This window comes from Rhyacophila brunnea, unplaced genomic scaffold (genome assembly GCF_057557595.1).
Source record: "Rhyacophila brunnea isolate RB1 unplaced genomic scaffold, BYU_Rbru_1.0 scaffold_2, whole genome shotgun sequence".
Classification (NCBI taxonomy): domain Eukaryota; kingdom Metazoa; phylum Arthropoda; class Insecta; order Trichoptera; family Rhyacophilidae; genus Rhyacophila; species Rhyacophila brunnea.
The window spans coordinates 55712041-55735149 of NW_028232859.1; the positions used below are offsets into that span (position 1 = coordinate 55712041).

The 23109-nt window shown below is 33.8% G+C and overlaps 2 protein-coding genes across 5 annotated transcripts in view; one reads left to right on the forward strand and one right to left on the reverse strand.

Moving 5' to 3' along the window:
- Positions 1 to 23109, forward strand: part of LOC147072555 (uncharacterized) — a 130100-nt gene that overhangs the window by 3720 nt on the left and 103271 nt on the right. For both annotated transcript variants that reach the window (XM_085946943.1, XM_085946944.1), the window contains exons 2-8: positions 2825 to 2885; positions 2968 to 3086; positions 6709 to 6858; positions 12661 to 12762; positions 16624 to 16745; positions 18703 to 18931; positions 20371 to 20541. In XM_085946943.1, the coding sequence (XP_085803069.1) occupies positions 2828 to 2885; positions 2968 to 3086; positions 6709 to 6858; positions 12661 to 12762; positions 16624 to 16745; positions 18703 to 18931; positions 20371 to 20541 (951 nt within the window). In that variant the 5' untranslated portion in view covers positions 2825 to 2827. The remainder of the gene's footprint in view (positions 1 to 2824; positions 2886 to 2967; positions 3087 to 6708; positions 6859 to 12660; positions 12763 to 16623; positions 16746 to 18702; positions 18932 to 20370; positions 20542 to 23109) is intronic.
- The window catches only part of LOC147072556 (uncharacterized), a 135355-nt gene continuing 113390 nt past the window's right edge, over positions 1145 to 23109 (reverse strand). Inside the window, exon 2 of one of the 3 annotated variants that reach the window (XM_085946957.1) lies at positions 1145 to 2032. In XM_085946957.1, coding sequence (XP_085803083.1) covers positions 1197 to 1562 — 366 coding nt within the window. In that variant the 5' untranslated portion in view covers positions 1563 to 2032 and the 3' untranslated portion in view covers positions 1145 to 1196. Of the gene's footprint in view, positions 2038 to 23109 lie in introns of all 3 variants that reach the window. The other 2 variants (XM_085946956.1, XM_085946955.1) reach the window with 2 other exon arrangements.

Here is a 23109-nt window from a genome sequence, read left to right on the forward strand (position 1 = left end):
ATGTAAATTTTACATAAAACATTTCACTGTAGCACAGCTTGCCGTGAGCTTTCTATCAGAAAGAGATGACCGTAGGGGAGAGCAGGTAGGATTCGTACACTTTTTACTCTAAGCCGTATAAAAACAAAACTGTAAGATATTTTTAAATAACTTCAATGCTGTTATATATCCAATATATTTGGCTTTAATATAGTGAAGTATAGTTTAGATACAAATCAGCATGGCGAAGCTACGGTAACTTTTCTGAAAAATGGAAAACGTACGAAACTACCCCACACGTGGGGTAGCTTCGTACATAGTGTGGGGCACATTCGTACATAATGGGGAACAGTATATGTACATGACAGTACAATACAGTCAAAGAAAATGCTATTTATTCAATGTAATATAATCACGTATTGAGATCAAAGCTAACACAGAATCAGCCTTCATGTAATAATAATTAACAGTTATTGTTTTTAAAGTGCTTATAACTACTTAGTCATAAAGACATAACACTTTTATTTATTTTTTTGTTAATAAAGGAACGAATAAACCAACATTATAAAATTAACCATTAGAGTAATAGGTCTTAATCGTATTTAATAGTTGTACTATCCAACATTATATATAGATAGGTATTTTTCGAAGCTAAATATTATCCGGGCTGTTCTTGCTGGAAAAGCAGATTTTGATAGCGGGAAAACACATACCACATCTGATATGTAAACTGTTCCTTCATCTTTGGTAGTGGGAAAGACAAATTTCCAGGTATGAGGCTTCTTCCTTAAAAATGAAACTTTGTATTCAACGGGACTATATTTTTTAAGCACCTGCCCAAGATAATTTAAACGGTCTTTGTTTTCTTGAACTCTACTATCATAAAGCGTTCTTCTTTGATGTTCTCTGACGTAACTGGAGTTTCATTGTCAGTATCCGATCCATCAGACGTCTCTTCGATGAGAGAACAAGAACTTTCTCTTAAACTCATATTAGCTTCATCCTCACAATCAGTTTCATCCTGACTATCAGTCTTTACAGTTTTATTTTGCCTCTTTGGTTTAGTTGTCCCTGAAGTTTTCTTCTGTCTCTTTGTTTTGGTTCTTGTATCTGACAGTAAATATAATGCTCGCTTCATCTCCTTAGCCCTTTGTTTCCTCTCTTACTCTTGCTTCTTCAACTGTTTTGCTTTTTCTATTTCTTCTAGTCTATTTTTTTCAGGGGTATCTGTATATATTCTCGATTTTCCTGGTAGTTTTCCTTTCTTCGACTTTTTTAACGCATTTCTGTCCACTCTGGGATAGGGCCGGATAATTTCTGGAGTTATTAATCCTACAGTTGATGAAGATGCAGGTGCAGTTGTAGGCGATAGCAAGGAGGGTGATACTGGCGCTGAGCTCCATGGAAGATCTTGTTGAGTAATCTCTGTTTCTGCAGGTAGAGTTTCTGGCACATTGGCATCTTGGCCCGTTGTAGAAGTTGATTGTCCACCTTACGTGGATTCTAACGGCTGCATCTTGCATCATTGCATCTTCATCAACGTCTCCTGTTCCTGTCCCCTTTTTCACATATATTCGCGGCATGGTTCTGTAACAATAATATTTTTGGTGAACAATCTTTCTACTGCCACGCAGTTAGGAATGGGGAGCATTCGTATAGTACGAATCTACCCCACTCATAACTGCACGAAGGTACCCCAAACCGAGAAATCAACAAATTAATTGAAAATAAAAATAACCGCTATAGTTAGCCTAAAATGACTATTTACATATTAAACAAAGTTATCACTTCATAAACTATACTAAGTCACTTATAACATTCGTGCAAAACTTATAACAGATAAGCGTGTTCAAAAGTGAATACAAAAAATACTTACGTAGAGCAAAAACACGTATCGGCGTGCTCCGTCGAAGTTGTTGGCCGCACTGATGCCCTGCCCCGCGGTTACACTATGCGTATGAGCGGGAGTCTTACATACAAACGTGAGCACGCCAATGAATTGGATAGTGAAGATATCGCCACTGTACGAATGCTCCCTGTGTACGAATCCTACCTGCTCTCCCCTATACTATACGGTCTCCAATTTTATTAGATTCAATATGAACATTAATTCAATTTTCATAGCCGATTTTGGCAAAATTCATGAATTCAAGAATGAAAACCTAACCTAACACATAATCCAGTATATCGGCTATTTTCAAAAATTGTTTGCCGCTGGCTTCCTGTAAACTGATAAGAACCGTGTTTTATTTAGACGTGAATTTTATGTCAGTACTATATGACCCAAAGAGGTTGAATGGTCTTTAATATCGTCGCCGTAGATGTCAAGGGAGCCAAGCCACAAATTTGGCGAAAATAAGTAAAGTACATAAAAGCATTTTTAAATCATCAAAGATGCGGTGGTCAATGGATTTAAGCCACAAAACTCTTTTGACTACCACACACGTGTGCCAACTGTACATTTCAATACTCAGTGGTCAAGAGATATAACACACATAACTTCTAAGATACTATTTTTTTTAGTTATTTGTACGAAATAATAACAAGATAACACCACAAAGTTATGTCTAAAGTTTCACCGTTATATCTTTAAAAACAAAAAATTCAATAAAAAAATGTTACTTTTTTTTTGTCACACAAAATCTTTGCGCGCCTGTTTCTCAGCATTATGATTTTGTGGACTGGCTCCCTTGACATCTACGGCGACGATATACAACCATATATATCCGATACAAAATTTCACGGCGAAGTGTGATACAAATTTCCGTACCCAAAGTCTTGAAAAAGTTGGTATAACCATAAATAATAATGTTAAAAAAATTACATAATGTTCATTTTATTTTAGATAATGATGGCAGATCTAAAAATATCTTCGAATGCAGACATTGATGATGAGATCAAAGATGGTAATTATAAAACTTTGTCATAGTGAATCATGATAAATCATTAAAGAGTGATGTTAAAGGTGTATTGATTATGTGTTCATAGATGAATTGTCATGGCCTACGGACGACATCAAGCGGCTGCTGAACCGCATGGCTCAGCATATTCCTAAGCAAGATCGCTTCCGCTTCCACACAACGGTGGAGCATTTACCTTGGGAACAGGTAATTTTAAAGCATGGGTTCTGAATGAGAAATAAAATTTGGTCGATTGGCATACTGATTGGGTTGCAAATAATATCTTTAGCAGCAACAACAGTTTTAAGATAATAACATACATTGCAAGGTTTCAAATCACCTCGAGCCACTGGGTGGCAAAAGTGACAGCTTGTAGGTATTTAGAATTCACTAAAAATTATTGTGGTGACTCCCTATATACTGTATTTATGTATCACTATCTGGTAGCAGTGTCAGATAGTGCTTCTGTCAATCTGAATAATCTATATAGGTCAGTAGCGAAGGGTGGAGGTAGGCTATTAAGATCCGCCACAAATAGTGCACATTAAACTTTGTCAGTCATGCATATTGGTTTTTATTGAATTATGACTACATTTTACAGATGGTGATGGGTTAGTTTTTAAAAATCAACTAAACCCTGCCCAAACCAAACCATAATAGTTTTGGTATACTTTGGGCGATACGAAAAATTATACACACTTTTTCGTTCATACTTATTTTTTTTCGTTGGATCAAGAATAGATATTAGACATATTGTTCGTTAATTTTTTTAAAATTCATTAAGGTGATACATCAGTGAAACGGCAAATAATTTTCAACTATAGGCGCGACGAAATTTTGGACTCGCTCGCATTCTGAGAGAGAACGTCGAGCTGGAAACACATCACTTTGTTTCGTGATGGCGACGGGCGTATTAATTCTTAAACCGTGTAAAGACGACTAAAAATGTTACCCATTTACTTTAAAAAGAAAACATGTCTATGAATATATTATTATTGTTACTAATAGAAGAATAAACAGAACATAAAATGGACGTAAGTATGTTGGATTTATATGACAAATTATATTTCGTTTGGCATGCATCATTTGCACCCGTGACCCGCAATCCGCGCATCGCCTAGCCACGATCTTTTTAGACCGTACCTCAACTGAGGTACAGCCTTAAACCCTGCCTAAACCAAACTATAATAGATAACAATATTATTCTATCTATAAAATATATGTATATATTTTTGATTAGTAATATTTTTATGGCTTGGTTTCACAAGGTTAAATTCAATTTTAAAAACTATCTAACACCATCTGTGAAATTTAGTTTTATTTCAATGAAAATAAATACGTATGACTGAAAAACTTTAGTGTGCACTATTTATAGCTGATATTAACAGCCTACATCCACCCTTCGCCACTGATATAGGTACTTTGCGACATTATTGACAAAATGTACTTATTCTAGCATTTCTTGAATGAGAAGGAATGGATTTAGTGATAATTATATTACATATTGAACATACATAACTTGAAAACATCTCAAATATATTATACCCACTGGAAAAAAATCACATTTGAATAAAATACGACACACGACCGGGTTTGAACCCGTATAGCCACTGTGTATACGGAACCAGTGCATATACGGGTTCAAACCCTGTCGGGCGTCGTACTATTTCAAATGTGATTTTTTCTAGTGTGTTTATATTTGAGGTGTTTTCAAGTTATGTATGTTCAATATGTGTCGTATTAATTACATGCTCAAATCTTGTGAATTATTTGTTGAATAAAATAAATGGTTTATTAAAAATTATAATTATCAATACTCTAGTTCTATGGGAAACAACTCAAAATTTCAACGTTTTGAGTTAATAATGCCATTTAACCTTATAACGGCCCGTGACGTACGACTTGCGTCATAGTAGATCGCGCGACACACGCCCGTGATGTACGAAATACGTTTTCATATTTTCGCGCCTTTTTAAATGTCAAATCGACTTTTTCTTAATTTTGGTATTGCTAGTGACATCGATTGAAATAATTTGAAACAAAAATTGATTCAAATCTTGGGTAAAACATAGACTACAGACATATTTCAATTCTACGAAATTAGGGCTGTCAAAATTGGGAAATCCCAAACTATCGGCCGCCATTTCTGCCCATATTTTTAGTGTTGAACGCGCGCGCTCGGAATATTTCATTGTTGTGTATTATTTCACATGCGAATGATCATTATTCGGTTATTTTAATTTTGTTACAAAACAGAATTAACTGAAAATGAATTCAATTCAACGTAAAGATGGCTAAAAGTATTAAAAGAATGCATTGGCATCGTGTTTTGATATATTCTAAAAGTTTAAAATGTCTAGCTAGTCGGGAAGTACGAAGGTACGAGCTAATAAAAACGTTGTAATAAACACATTTACTTCAAAAATCAAAGCTTTAACATTAAAATGAGAATTTGTACAAATTATTCAAACACCATTATCTTAGAACAGGGATTTTGAGTTGTTTCTCTATGGAACTAGGGTACCGATATATTATATCCTGCCCGTCTATGGCTAAGTGGTGGTTTTTTAATGATGTAATCCTATGCAAACTATGAAAATCGTTTTTGTGGTCGGAATCACTCTCAGCAGTATGACGTCTGAAAGGCATACGGTTCATAATAATGCTACATATTCTAATTTCCTGAAGTGAGTGATACACATAATATGAATAAAAATGACAATTTGAGCGATGTTTTAAAAAATGCAGGAAGTGCCTTGCACTTACATGGTATTTTAGCGGATCCACCACTGATTACCACCTACATTATTTATACCTACCGAAATATGATTTTATTCTTACTTTCAAACATCCACTCTTAAGGTACAATAATACCTATTTATGGTAGTGATGTATTTTAATTTATAATATGATCGGTGTTTTGTAAAAAGGGCGAATTAACCAAAATACTATTTTACAAGACGATTTTTAACTTTTGACATTTATTTAGTAATAATTACCCGTGGATATAAATGTCTAACAAGTTTATAATAAAGCTTAGAAAGAATACTGTTCTTATAATAGGCATTATAATATTTTAAAAGGTCTAATATGTCACATTCGCTTTTTATTCGTAATACTAAGTGGATATTCACCCTTACGATTATCGTTTTTATGTACTTCCCTGTGGAGATACAAATTCGCCGTTTTTACACAACTAAGCTAGTGAAGTAGAGTCTGTATTCTATAAACTGGCGTACATGTCACACGAAAAGCATTGTGCCATCACATTCAACTGTTGCAAGTTTTCAATGGGAGGGAACGAGATGGATGCTGAAGCGGCGGGAAACCGGAACGCCAGCTTATAGAAGACAGACTCTACATATTGTTTTTTTTATTAAAATCTCGATTTCACCAAAATTGTTGATTCGCCCTTTTTACAAAACACCGACAAATGACAATGGCTTGTTGATTTCTAGAATAAAAAAAGATAGCGCCATACTATAGTGCGAAAACATATTTTTGGCTACGTGTTAAAACTGTGAACTAACATGCTCCGCCCATTTTTAACTGCACTTCCATTATAAACTAACAAGCTCCTCCCATTTAGTAGACAACAGCGCCTAGAAGCGTAGCCAAGAAGATGTTTTCGCACAGTAATGACAAACATTTTTCGTAAAAATCCACAGATTGTTAAGACTAAGCTCCCAAAGATACTCTAAATTCTCTTTTGAACTTTACAGAGCATGTGGGCCCATGTTTATTGACTTATACTTTGTCTACATAATTATGTTGTTTTACTATTATTTTTTTAATTATGTGAATCACAAATATTTTTTTATATGTTTAGATATGCTTTGACAATTACAGCATCGATGAATGCTATTACACATGGAAAGGAGTTGTGAAGAATATTAGAAAGTTCCGGTTGCTTCAGGAAGTCATTCATGACGCCAACGAATGGTTGAATCACCCCTATACAAAATACAAGCGGTCCAAGGTAGATCGAGTCTTTGATTTGAATTATTAGAGGTCGTCCATATAATACATAAGCGCCAAGTGGAGGAGGGGCTTGATATAATGTGATAATGTGTGACATGGGATAGGGGAAGCTGTAAATGTGACATCACAAAACCAACAGCATAATATTATAAACTCATCTTTTTTAGAACACCGAAAATCGTATGGAAGACCCCATATTGTAATTAGGGATTGCAATACTGAATGAAAATACCAATACTGGCATTCGTGATATAGAATACTAAAATATAGATATGTATAGGTAAAAATCTCTTTAAAATATTAATATTTTATAGCAAAAATATGTAGATATACTTGTATGTAAACTGACAACATATTGACTGCTGACTAGATAATTAGGTACTTATCAATTGCCACATTTAAATAGCATGCTAATTATATCGAATGGCCACCTAATTGTTGTGCGCTAGGCGCGTTTTTAGCGTCCAATGTATTAAAGATAGGTAAATGTAAGATATTATGGTGGATATGTTGATGTTTACAAATATCTAGTAGTTAAACCATTGGCACTTTCTTCGAATGATCTTTCAATAAATTTGTATTATGAAGTGTTCTTAGATGCGTATGTCACTGATAATTCCACCTACATAATGTTTTATTAGTTTATTACACTTTTTATACTTAGCAATTTCTTTACTTTTATCCCGTAACAAGTAAAACTAAACACAATATTGCTCACTTTTTTGTTGAAAAAAATATATTTCTTCATTATTTTAAAGCTACCCTTTAGTACACGGGTTTTCTGCGGGGTCGCCAACTTATACAGTCAACTAAAAAAATAGTCACTATAATGGAATTTTTATTTTTAATGGTGTCTTGAAGTTTGAATAATTTTATATATTTTTAAAATTAAAATAACTGTAATCTAGGTACTTTATACTGTCACAGTTGGTTGAAACATGTGTTGAGAGTTTAGGAGTAATGGTGAAATGCCTCTATTGTTTGAGGCAATTCATTCGAAACGAACTGAGAATTTCTGGGAAGGTAAGCAATAAAATGTGCAGATAACCACCAAACGAATTTACACATACTAATCAACAGGGCAGTATTGGTTTGTTGTTCGGGAGGTTCGGTTGGCGTGTGCGCTTATTTATTATCGTTATCGATTATTTCTTCCGATTCAGCCCTGTCCTTAGCGATCACACGATTCCTGCGTGCTTTTGTTATTGGCGGCTGACTCTTAAAAGTAAACAGACTATCTTCAGAATATTTTTAGTCTTATTGAACACTTCGTACAGGAAGCATCGTGACGTTGTGGATTATTTGTGACTAAACAGACAGTGGTGATTATTATTTTCACATTTAATTCGTTTAGTTTTTTATATTATTATTTACATGGCGTAAATTTATTCAGAAATTTTGTTTATTCTTTCTCCAGCAATGGAAAAAAAACATAATTATTCAGAAGAATATCTGAAATTCGGCTTTACTAACTGCAATGGAATAGAGAAGCCAGAATGCGTATTGTGCAAAGTTGTTCTCATTCATGAGTCTATGAAACCTTTAAAACTCAAACGTCACTTAAAGACGAAGCATTCAGAACACACTAAAAAGGATTTGGAGTTTTTTCGTCGACATGAAACTAGTTGCAAACATCAGAGACTTGATCGAACAGGAAGTTTTCAGCAAGAGAGCACAGCATTAGCGCAAGCATCATATGAAGTCGCATTGGAAATTGCCAAGCAAAAAAAACCTCACACAATTGGAGAAAAGCTCATCAAACCCTGCATGTTGAAGATGGTGAAATTAATTTAAGGGGATTTCAGTGAAGTAAAGGTGCAAACAATATCTCTGTCTAATAACACTATTCAGCGGCATATATCAGACATGTCCGTAGACGCTAAAGAGCAGATTTTGAATGAAATCAAGGTTTCACCATTGTTTTCTTTTCAAGTTGATGAATCAACAGACGTAAGCTCGTGTTCTCAGTTGCTTGTCTTCGTGAAATATATTCATTCAGATAATATCAAAGAAGAGTTCCTATTTTGTAGTGGACTTGAAACTAATACAAAAAGTGAAGATATTATGCAGAAGATAAATATGTTTTTTGAGACTGGAGGAAAGAGGTGGGAAAACTGGTTGATTTTGAAGACTAAGTATACTTACAACCAGTATAATAAATACTTAGTATCAAAACTTATTCCAAAATACTTACTAGTATTTGGAATACTATGTAGAGCGTTTGGCGTGCATTTGCGACATAAGTCTCATACTCAACTGGAACTAAAACTTAACTCCATATTAGTATTTGAAATATCGGCTTCAATAGAATCGCTAAAAATACACTGAGCTGGGCTTTTCAAAATGGCCCATTTATTATAAAATTTTAAACACATTTTAAATTTGTGAGTTGTTTTAATCTTATGTTATAATATTCTTGTTAACATAAAATGAATAACAATGATTTTTTTTATTTTAAACTGCCTCACCTCAGTCCCCTCACTACATTCCCGAGGGAATATGCTTCTAAAGAAAATTTATGACCTATTGTTCATACACAAGATGATGTCATTCATATGCATAGATTAATAAATTAAAATATAATTGTATTCAAATGCTATCTCGCTGGCGCGCATTTAATGTCAATCGTATTGAAAGTCTACCAACTAGCGAGCGAGACTCGCGATGATATCATCACACGTTTTTTGGAACAAGTTTGTTGGGTCACACGTATTGAGTATGGGTAGTTTCATCCGATACTTGAGTACACAAACTGGTGACAGTATTTCCATATCACCTCTACTGGAGGATCAAAGTGGAAAAACGACTATGGGGTTTGTACGGATGGTGCACCATCAATGCTTGGGTCAAAATCGGGCTTTCAGAAACAAATGAAAAGAACTAGCTCCCCAAGCAAGGGGAATCCACTGCATGATTCACCGGTATGCCCTTGCCAGTAAGACTCTTCCAACTCCTCTGCAAGAGGTACTTGATTCGCTGATAAAAATCTTAAATTACATCAAATATGGAGCTCTTAACACCCGTCTGTTTAAAGAACTGAGCAAAGACATGGATTCTGATCACGAGGTTCTTCTTTTCTACACTCCAGTGCGCTGGTTGTCGAAAAGAAATGTTGTGAATCGTGTCTTTGAATTGAAAGATGAAATCAAATTGTTCCTGGAAGTGCAAGGGGAACATAACCTTTTGGTATACTTTAACGACAAAGCTTGGTTGTAAAGAGTAGCATATCTAGCTGATATTAGAACAGCAAAATAGGTTTAACCTGAAACTTCAGGGAAAGGAAACGAATATTATCGCATTTCACGATAATTTCGGGGCATTTTTATCCAATCTGCAAAACTGCCGAAGAAAAATAAATCTCGGAAACATCGCCATGTTTGAGAAACTCTGCAGTGTGGTAGATGAATCTGAAGGTGAAATAAATGAAAATTTGAAGGAGGAGATTACTGGCATCTCGACTCAGCGTTACTTCCCTGAGCTGAAAGAAGAAGAAACTACATTGACACAAAATCCATTCTCAGCTTCCCTTGTAGCCATCATTCCCGATGTATTACAAGATGAATTCTGGGATTTGCGGAATGATTCCTCAGCATGTAACTTGTTTAATGAAAAATTTCTCACACAATTCTGGTGTGGTATGTATCATTCATACCCAAATGTGACGATACTTGCCTTTCGAGTTTTAGTTCCATTTGTGTCGTATCTCTGCGAGAGTGGATTTTCAACTCTTCTTTGTTTGAAAACAAAAGATAGAAATAAATTAAATGTTGAGAATGACGTTGGCGTTAACAAAAACTCACAAGCGAATTTCGAGGTTGGTTAATAACATGCAATTTCAACCATCACATTAAATTAATTATTAAACATAATTTAAAATAAAACAATACTAAAAAAACTATTTTCGTTGTTTTTTTTAATTACCCTATTAAAAGTGCCTTTTTCAATTGCATTGAGGTCGCGGGTCACATGGCTTTTATAAAAGGGGGTCGCCACCCGAAAAAGGTTGGGAACTTGTGCTTTAGTAGATAAACATAAAAAATCAGGCACAGGAAAGTCCATTATACTATATAATTATTACTTCATCATGAAATATTAGCCACTAGGGCTGAGGTTATCAATTATAATACAAACAAATGGTATTTAACCACGATTTCAGATTCATCAGAACCCACGAGTGACTGGTGAAAATATTTGGATAAATTTTAAATTAACTCATTTAGTGCTAACACCACGACTGGCGCAGTTGGAGTCGTTGGCCTTTAGATATAATTAACGTGTTATTTAAATGTGGTAATTAAAAGGTTAACACCCACGGTGGCCGCGCGGCATAAGCGTTGGACTATCATGCCGTGGGTCCCAGGTTCGAATCCTGGGTCTGGCAAGTACACATATTGTTTTTCAAGATGTGTGTGAGTCAGGGTATGGACCTAATAGGTTGAGCAAGCAAGTGGCTGACATCCATTTCTCGTAAAAAAAAAAAAATCTGTTAATACAAACCTCTACTCTGTGGAGGCCCATATGATCCTATTAGGATCGGACATGGTCGGAAAATTAAAAGGTTAGCACTGATTGTGAACACATTGACTGCTGACTAGATAATTACTTTTTAATTACCATATTTAAATAACATGCTAATTATATCCATTGGCCACCTAATCGTTACGCGCTAGGTGCGTCTTTAGCATCCAATGTATTAAATATGTAGGTACCTACCTATAATGCAATTGTATTTCGTAAATCTGCACATTGTCATTGTTGGTCAAGGACGTTGAAAGGCAATGGAAGTAAACCAGACATTGTGTAACCTGACAAAAAAATTACAGTCCTGTTAAACCTTTTACGTTAATTAATACATTTTGTTTCCACTTTCAATACCGAATATATCGGTATTGTCTGATTTTTAAAACCGGTATTTCGGTATCGAAAAATACTAGGATACCGGTTTTGAAATCTTGGTTTTATAATCCTTAATTGTAATGTAGTACAATGTATTTGACAACTGCAGTAATGTTTTCAGCCAGGGGTTCACAAACTTTTTTGTCAAGGGACAATTTTGAAATCAAAAATATTTGGCTTTTTTTGTAAATATTTTTTGTTTTTAAAAAACACAAGGCAAAAAAATATTTCATTGTGTAAAATTATATTTTTAACTAACTTTATTATTACTCATATACTAAAAATATAATATTTAATTTTTTTCACCATGTGATTTATGCAATTGCTTGTTTGAAACTAAATCCTGCAATCTAGGCTCAAATTTTGTGTTGTGAATACGCAAAAAACAGATGCGATATGGTTGTCTGTTAATTTCGATCTTATGTTTGATATTTTATTAATGCTCATTGTAGAAAATGTTTTTTCAAAAATATAGGTACTTCCAAATAAAGAAGCCATTTGATGAGCATGTTTTACTATATTTGAATACTTCAAAGGGAAAGTCCTTTGTAGAATTATTCAATTAAATTCTTATCACGCTTTTGCTTCCACGTTTTTTTGCAACTCTATTAATACAAACTGCATATTTACGGGAACATTCATTCTTGCCAGAGGATATTTAATTTTAAATGTAATTTTTTAATATTAGATATGAAGAATAAAAAATAATACAGATTTAACATAAATCTTGCGGGACACACTTTGTGAACCCCTATTTCAAGCCAATCTGTAAAATTTTATTTTCTTAGTGACATACATATTGTGGCAAGCCGAATTAGTGAAGATCAAATTAACTCTTTTGACCTTTTTATTAAAACACAGTATTTTATTTATTTTATTATTAATACAGTATTTTCTTATTTAGAACCACCATCCAGATAGACCAAGACGGCCACCCAACACTTTCGTCATCTTTTCCAGAAAGCGAGGACCGCAAATCAAGAATGAATTTCCCACAATGGGTTTGGTAAACACAAAATGCAATATAAGTTTTTGTTGGTTAAGGTACATGAAAGGTGGTTTTGTAGAAACAATATTTAGATCAGTAATGTGCACCATTTTCAATCCAAGGGCCACGTTTTCAATGCTAAATAAAATTCAAAGTGCAATTTTAAAGAAAATCTAGAAAAATCATCGGCCTGAATGAAAGCTCTTACAGCTGATTACATTCCACTCAGTCTTGTACGTTACATTGGAAACGTACTTCCGCAGAACTATCTCATGGATCCATCAACCTTTAGAAAATTTTCTACATTTTGGGTACCATTGGATGACCAGATTTCTTCTGCCGTTGTCTCTAATACGAGCTGTTTGAAATTTTTAGCTAACTATAAAATTGTATGCTCTTTTCAACTGAAAATAAAAAAATGTATTTATCTAAAAATGCGTACAATAAAAAGGTGTATCTCCATAGCCATAATAATACTATAAAGCAGGGTTGGCGAACCTATGGCACCTACAAAAATTTAGCTGACACGTGAATGATTTACAAATTCAATTTTTTAATGTATAATATTTCCGGACTCTTCATTTATTTTTCATTTTTCCATACACATATATTTTAAGCTGGCAACGCTGCCATTGACATAGCCAACAAAATTTTGTTATCGTTGGAGGTTATGTTTGTTATTGGTTACAATAATTATTATTAGATCCAGCTGATGTTTGCCGTACCAAAGGTCCGTGAAGACAAGAGCATACATTTTATTTAATAAATCTTATTTAACATGGCCAGTGGAAATTTAAAAAAATACAAGTTGGTGGACTGAGGAGTATGGCAAGATTAACGAAGGCAAAGCAGTGTGTATTTTGTATTCTGAGACAAACCATAAATCACTCCTTGAGAAAATCAAGGACAAACTAAAATAATTCATTGGTGCAATAATTTAAAAATAAAAATATTCAATCAACAAACCGAGTAAAATTTATCGGCAATCACTAAAATATAACAGCTGCTTGTTATTTTGCCTCAAATTTAATCGCTACAAATGGAAAACCATTCAGTAATAGGGAATAAATGAACGAAGTGCGGTTAAAATGCTCCCAGGATAACAAATTATTCAAAGAATAAAATACTTTCTTCAATAGAATTTTTAAAAACTTTTTTCCACATGAAAAATTGCTTGGCACGTCAGACAGACAAAAAATAAAATTTGGCATGTGCACATAAAAAGGTTCGCCAGCTCTGCTATAAAGGATTATTAGTAGTTTAGTTGCAAGAAGAAGATTTTTATGATTATAGTCAGTGAGTTATATAATATATTATATACAATATTTGTTTATTTTTTTATTATTTCCATCAAAGAGAAAACTTCTTTTACAAATATGTATAATGTAACAAAACAATGATTCGGTTTGTGGATTGTATGCGTACGAATACAAGCGAATCGGCTGCCAAGTAATTAGTACCACTTCGACCTTTGAAGTGATAGCATGTTTCATTTTTACTCAAAAATACCGTGACCAAAAATACTAAAAGTAATTATTTTTTTGAAACTTATTTGTTGGTAGGTACCTATCATATTTTTTTTTTAATTATAGATGTCAAAAAAAACAAAATAAGGGTGTGCCATACCACTTTCTGGCCAATCTAAAGAACTCATTTTAAATTTGTACGAGTATTGGCACGCAGAAAATAAAGATGCAGACATTAATAATAAATGTAGCGAAAAAGGTTGCGTAAGCCCATAAGCTGACCTGCACAAATTTGTGACGAATTTAAAAAAATGGGGGGAGTGTTCGCTTTCTCTTCGCCCAAAAGGAAGTGGAAAGCAATTGAAACCTAAATCAACATTGATGATTTCGAAAAAAGTATTAGAAGAAAGATTCACAATTTCTATATAGAAAAAAAACATTTACCTACACTGGCGAGATTGCATAAACATTTAAAAATTGATATATATTTCAACGGAGGAGTCTCATCGTTACGTGGGATTATAAAATCGCTGGGTTCCCGGCGGAAGACGGAAAGAATCAAATGACTCTTGATGGAAAAAAACGGATATTGTCACAAAGCGTTTTTATCAATAAATGGTTATTAATTTTGAATCAATGCGTTTTAATTAATACACAAAAAACTTTCTAAATTAAAACTTTAAAATCTAGTAACTTTTTGGGACTTTCTGTACCCCATCATCAAACCGAATAGTCGTTTTGTTTTTACTGTACTTATGTATATTTTTATTTTTCAATATAATCTCCTCGTTCATTGCTGACCAATTAATTACCCTGTTTAACTATAACGTTAATTGCTATGCACTAGTATATTTGTAGATCTATTGATTAATTTTTCTAAACCTTCATTAAAATAATTTTCGGATTTGCCTTCAAAATGGTCGTTTACGGCTGGATTCATTATCAAAATGTTTTCCACGTAAATCTTTCTTCAAATTTGGAAACAGGCACTAATCACTAGGTGTCAGATCAGCACTGCAAAGTGGGTGAGTCAATTCCTGGAAGCCGCATTTTCTCATTTCAGCAGTCATTGCAATTTGAGCCTTGTTAATATGTGCGTTGTCATGAAGTAATAACACGCTTTTTGTTAATTTGCCCCTCCTTTTTACTTTAATAGATACTTTTAAGCGACTTTGAATATTAGTATAGTAATGTCCTTTGAGGTCGGCGCCTTTTGGTTTATAATCTATTAACAGGATTCCTTGTGAATCCCAAAGCATTGTTGCCATCACCTTCCCAGCCTATGGTACGACCTTAAACTTCTTGAAGGCTGAACCACCCTTTTTATGCCACTGCATGGACTCCTGTTTTGACTCAGGGGTATAATGATTTACCCACGTTTCATCTCCCTTTACAATTTTGTTGATAAGTTCCTCTTGATTGACGCCAGACAGCTTTAAAAACTGCTTGGAACATTCCACACGGTAACTTTTCTGATGTGGCATAAGCATTCATGGCACTCATCTTGTGCTTACCTTTGACATCCCAAGATTTTCGTGTATAATTCTGGAAATTGGTGATTAGGGTGGATTGAATCTTTCTGCGATTTCGATTAGTTTTAGCTGACCATTTTCTATAAGGGCATCTTTGATTTTAATACCATTTTATGTGTAGTGATGTCACTTGCCTTCCACAACGGTCATCGTCTTCTAATGACTTTACCTTGTTTAAATAGACGTGACCATTTGTAAATCATGGTTTTACAACAAACAGTGCCATAAACCAATTTCATTTCATTTAGGATGGTTTCCACACTTTTTCCAACTCACAAAACATTGTGGGTAATTTAATTACTGCACGGAGCTCAAAATTTGACATTTTTTAAATTATCATAGATTTTCATTTGTTTTGAATATTGAAAGCGATTTAATTGAGCAATCTACTTGAAATTGCACAAGTATACCTAAAAAGTTTACCTAACAATAAATAAATTATTTTTCCCCCCATACTTGCCACTTTCACCACCATTCCGCGAACTTATAAAACTCCCCTCGTATAATATACATATATATTATACTAATGTGCACGTTTACTCAAACTGGGGTAGCTTTCAATGGGTAAGCAGGAAGATGGGGGATCAATGATAAACAGTAATAATGGTAATGTGGCAAATTACATAATGTTATTTAGTAACAACTTGTTTTTATCCTCAAATGTATTCAAAGTGGCAAATGAGGCGTCAATTATGCACTACTAATTTAGACATATTGCATTTTTTTTAAGTGTATAAAAATGTCATATAAGTCATACGTATTTCATCTAATTGAACTAAGAATACAATTTGTAGATGGTGCTGGTTAATTTTTAAAATTCAATTAAACCTTGCCTGAACCAAATCATAATTCATATTCGGTTTAAATGTGTTTTATTTTAGAAAGACGTAACAAAACTCTTGTCAGCGGAATATCATAATTTGTCTCCGAAGAAAATGGCAAAGTATGTTAAAAAATACAAATTGAGCAAGCAGGAATATGAAAGGAAATTGGAGATATTTCTGTAAGTACATTTTTAACATCATTGTAAATCATCTGCTGAGTGTGTATATATTGTATATGTATGTATCACCCTTAATGCATAGTCCAGAAAAGGATAGATCTGCCCATAAACAAACTATTTAAAAGTAAAACAAAATAAGTCAGCTACATTAAAAGGTTAGAATCCTGGATCTGGCAAATACACATGTTGTTTTTCAATTTGTTTATAATTCTGAGTATGGACCTAATAAGTTGAGCAAGTGGCCAACATCCATTTCTCGTAAAAATAAAATCTGTTAATATAAAACCTCCACTCTGTGGAGGCCCATATAATCTTATTAGGATTGGACATGGTAAAAACAATTAAAAACGTTGTGCATAGTAACTACTATATCCTCTTTTAACTATAACTTAAAGTATTGTTATTAATAGTATCATTTGTACATTCAGCATACAGGCGGACCTCGACTTTCGAACGTTTGACTTTCGCACAATTCGCTATTTCGCACATTTAAAAAAAATCGTTTTTTTAAAACGTTGCGCTGTGGGGTAAAGATTCCCCCTCTCGCTCGCTCGTAACTATGCTACGCGCGGCTTGTGCAAATGACACGAACATAATTTGTCATAAAAATTCAACATCCGTCCATTTAGTGTTATGTTTATTGTTATATTAGTAATAATAATAATAATATATTCATTGACATGTTTTCTTTTTTGAGTACATGCATAACGTTTTTTAGTCATCTTTACACGATATAAGAATACATTCCTCCGACGCCATCACAAAACAAATGGACGTGCTCACACCTCGACTACCGCTCGCCGATTGGCGACGAGTGCAAAATTTCGTCCCACCTATTGTTGAAAATTATTTGCCATGTCACTTATGTATGCTCTTAATCCAATCATTGTCTCAATTTTGGATATCCCTCAATAAAGAATATCCATCTCTTGAGTTATAAAGCTCTCAGATTATTGGTCGTTTTCTCAACTTTTTAGTTGTGTGAAAATACTTTTACATCTATGTCAGTAATAAAAACCAAACAGAAATCGAATGGACATCAATGCAGCGCTTCGTCTCTTAGAAATAAAGCTGCAACAACGTATATCAAATTTACTTACAAATAAGCAACAGTAGATCTATATTGGTTTTTATCTCTGGCTGATAACGGTTGTTCGTATTGTATTGTTCGCCGGGCCACGGGTATTAAAAGGTTGAAGAACATTATTAATACTTTGGACGCGGAAGACGCACACGGTGCGTAATGACCAGGCGGCCGATCGATGTAATTAACGTGCATTTTAAAGGGGGCAATTAAAATCTCATTATCTATTCAGCAGCGAAAGCGTTAATTCATAATAAAGTATCCTTTTTTATTTATGTTCAAAAAATCAAAAATGATTTAATCCCATACGTAAGTATACACACACATAAGTCAATTTAGAATTCCATATACAAAAAGAAAGTAGTCAATGAGTTAACTCGTAATTGCATAGTGTTGCCTTTCAGTAACAAACTTATTACTATTATTGTTAATATTTTTTTGTGTGGAATGAAATTTTATGTAGACAAAGTGTGCTGACAAAATAGTATTTTTTCACAGGTGCCACCGTTAGTTTACAAATTTACAATAATATTAAAATCGATCAATTTGAAAAGTAATATGTACCAATGTTAAAGTGCATTTCCATCATGCATTTTGAGTTTAAGGGCTGAAAATTCCGCTTTCCGACTTTGGACGCTAAAAGTTGTGAAAAGGTGACTATGAAGTTGCTCCGATGCCAGAAAATGCTGTCTCATAGTCAACCCTGTGATATTTCTTATGATGATGGTTAGACTCTAGGGTTCTATGGGAGTTAAATCCTTAGGGGGTGACACCTTTTGGCGGTGTCAGAACCTATTTGACTGAAATGTAACTGTCATATTTTTATTGTGTTCCTGATACAATTAATTAAACCAATACAATAAACTATTTTAGAAGAGAGAACCCCTCGGAAGAAACGTCTTTGGAAACTAAAAGGAAAAAGAAAATCCCTGAAAAGATCACTCCTTTCAATGTATATTTTGAAGATCAAGTAAAAAAAAACCCAGCTGCCATCGGAAAGACATATTCGGATATGCTGCCGGTAATACAAAATCAATGGGAATTACTTTCCGATTCCACAAAACTCACTTGGGAGGAGCGCGCTGAAAAAAAAATTGCAAAGGTAGTAATAAACCTTTTCAATTCATCTTTATTGGATAATCACACAGTCATTGGACTCAACATCACCATAATTCAAACCCAGAAATGCAAACAAATTTCGATACGATTGAATGCAACGTCAAAAAACTCAACTGTCAAAATATTTAATCCGGATACTCGTCATTTTACATCAGACAAAGAAAGTGGTTTAGTATAAAAATAATGAAATGTTGTAAATATTTTCTATATTCAATACAGTGTTCTAATTGTTGACCCAACCTAACATGTCATTGTCGCGGTTTGTGCATTCTGACAGACTAGCACATCAGACGCTTGAACCAAAAGTGATTCCCGTGCTATGAATGAATGGATTTTGATAGAATGGTTTAAGACCATTTTACACTTATAAATTTACAAAATCTTATTGTAAACTTTTTACAAAATGTAAGATTGTGAAAGAATGTTATTTTGTATAATAGAACCAATCAACAGCTACAGTTTATGTTTACAAAAACTCTTGAAATATCCTCTGTCCACCAAAGAGCCAATTCACGCCAGGTCCATTAAACATTCATCTTCTACTTTCACATTGAAATGTATCAATAGAATAAGTTCATATTACATTCCAAACTTTAAACCTCATTAACTCAGCTTGAGTCGAATGTGGAGTAGTTCCTTCAAAATGATTTATATAAGATTTAATATTGTTGATTGGAAAGATGAACCGTTGACACTTGCGATTAAATTGGACACAACAAAATTATCGCTTTCTTTTTAACCTGTGAAAATGCAGCAAATTCGTAGTATAATGGGCGTGCGTGTCTCTTTCAGTTATAGTTTATGTGAAGACTCTGGAAACAAAAACGGCAATCTCCATTTTCATAATTACGTTGGCGAGTCATTAAAAATGTCTTAAATCTTTCTTATAGGTATAATTTCTGGAAAAAGTACTTTGAAATGTTGTTTGTATACTTACTAATAATAATATATAAAATGTTATAAGACTTTTTCATAAATTATACCTATAAGAAAGATATTAAATATTTTTAATGACTCGCCAACATATTGCAAAAATGGAGACTGCCGTTTTTGTTTCGAGAGTCCTCATGTATTTGCCGCCACCGGTCTAACACCTTGCACAGTACTACCGTGCCATTGACGGCGAGGGTAATAACCTCTTTTTCGTACAAGTGGTTGTGAAATATCCTTCCAACAATTGAATCACTGTGATGATATATTTTTAATTAACAGATGTGAGTACCCAAAGTTCTAGTTTTTCCATTTTGTTGGCTATTCTGAGTTTAGATTAAGTTGAGGTCACCTGGAATATCTGCCTACAAGGCACCTAAAGGTTATTGCAGAATCAATGATTAAATATTCAGTTCGCTCATAAGTATATAACACATTGACTTTGAAATAACCGTATTTATTATTAGATATTTTTTATGTATTGTTTTGCAGCAAGCTTCAGTGAGTGACAGAGAAGATAACAAAAAGTTGAAGAAACCTATCACCAAAAAAGAACAACAGATTATTCATAAAACTCTAGGGATGCCCGATAAGCCGCCCACTAGCGTATACAACATGTTTACTAAAATGGTTCTATTGTCAGGAAAACTGTCAGGAGACAAGGTAATATTTAATATAAATCCATTAAATTCAATATTGATACATATTTATTAACATCTAGAGATGAATAATAAAGTGTAGCTTGCGTCATAGAGTAATTTTAAATATCACATGTTACTCACGTGTAGGGAATCCAATCCTGGACAATTTTCGATACCTACGAATCCTGGGATTAGTAAATATAATCCCGAAACCTTCAGGATTGATTTTTTATCAATCACAATCAAATACGAGGGGTGTTCCATAAGTTCGCGGAATGGTGATGAAGTAGCAAGTATTGAGGTTAAAATTATTTTTTTATTGTTAGGTAATCCTTTTTTGGTATACTTATTCAATTTCAAGTTGATTGTTTTATTAAAGCTTCCAATATTCAAATGAGCAAACGAAAGTCGATGATAATTTAAAAAAATATCAAATATTGAGCTCCGTGCAGTAATTAAATTCCTCATAAAACAGGGAAAAAATGTGGAAACCCTCCAAAATGAAATGAAATTGGTTTATGGCACTCATTGTTGTGGTAAAACCATGATTTACAAATGGTCACATTTATTTCAACAAGGTGGAGAGTCATTAGAAGATGATGACCGTTGTGAAATGCCAAATGACGTCACTACACATGAAATGTATTAAAATCGAAGATGCCCTTTTGGAAAATGGTCAGTTGAAACTAATCAAAGTCGCAGAAAAGGTCAATCTATCCAAAACAACAATTTCCAGAATTATACACGAAAATCTTGGCATGTCAATGGTAAGCGCAAGATGGGTGCCGCGAATGCTTTTGCCACATCAAAAAAGTTACCGTGTGGAATGTTCTAAGCAGTATTTAAAGCTGTTTGGCGTCAATCAAGAAGAACTAATCAACAAAATTGGGAGATGAAACGTGGGTTCATCATTATGACCCTGAGTTAAAAAAGGAGTCCATGCAGTGGCATAAAAAGGGTGGTTCAACCCCCAAGAAGTTTAAGGTCATACCATCGGCTGGAAAGGTGATGGCAACAGTGTTTTGGGATTCACAAGGAATCCTAATAATAGATTAGAAATAAAAAGGCACCAACATCACAGGACAGTACTATGCTATTATTCTAAGTCGCTTAACAGGATCGCTGCCGGCGGCGCCGATCGGACCGCCTGTATAGTAATCATGAAATTGTCATTATTTCACTGGCACTACCATTGAGTGGTTTATTTCTTAGCTGGCATCGTAGATGAATACGTTACCGATATTTTTCGCTAGTTGGTTTTTATTTTGCATCATAATTAGATTTTTTATAGACATTTTTCAGCACTGTGTTTTATAAGGTCCTACCTACATACCATTTATCATCATTAAAGACCGGATCTTTCAAGTCTTTAACCGTCAACCCATAAAAAAACACATTAAAATGGTGGACGAATCCAATATCCTAAGGAGACTTTTGCCCAAATGATTCTTAGTATGGATTTCTACAGAATTCAAATTCGCAAACTGTAATTAAAAAGGTCGCATTACAAAATTGATGGTTTGTTTTATTGCAGGTAAGTAATGGTAAACCATTTTTATAAAATGCGTGTAGAATATGTTTTTTCATAATTAAATATCGAATAGCTTTTGCGTACCTACCACTAATATAAATACAAATATTGAAAGATTTTGTCCGCTGACCCGTTTTATGTTCTAAGTGTATCATATTGATACCTATTAGTATTACCAAGCAACAATACCGTACCTACATATCGATAAAAAAGTCACATACTTACTTGTTTATTTCTTTAGATATTTAAGTATTTTGAGGATGCTCTGCCCAAACTGGTCTATTTGATTATAAACTATTGACATTGAAGAATTTCATCAAATCGATCGTAAGAAATTTCATCTTCAAAATACCAGTGGCGTACATCTGTAGATGCGAAACATCCCTGAAAATATTCGTTTGAACCTACTATTATAATATTATGTATTGCGTAAGCCGTAATTGCATTCTTCTAAAGGTTTTGCAATATAATATTGCTTCAGATTTTCACTTAGTCATTGTATTACGTTAATATTTATTGTTGTTTAATTTAATAAAACGCATTTTTTTGTAGTACTTATTCCACTTTTAATCAATAAATTAGGACCGGTTTCGTTCGCATCAGAGGGACATTTTCAACTGAACAAGGGAAGATTCAGTTGAAAATGTCCCTCTGAGGCGGACGAAACCGGTCCTAATTTATTGATTAAAAGTGGAATAAGTACTACAAAAAAATGGAGCCATTGTCGAAAACTACCCAATCAAGATTCGTAACTGGACAAAATCTGACATTCGAATGAAATTTTCAAAATGGCGTCCTATGGTAGTTCGTAGTTCCATTTTTGTTCATTCTACAGGTAAGTTTGTAGGTGTGTAATGTTAAAAAAGTCCTGCCGTCCCATTTAATACATTGTACGCTAAAGGCGCGCCGATTAGGTGGCCATTCGACAAAATTAGCATTATATTTTTATATTTAAATGTTGTAATTAAAAAGTAATTATCTGATATATGATTATATTATGTATTTGATTTAAATACTTACATATTATAAAGTGTAAAGAACTATTCATCACATAAAACG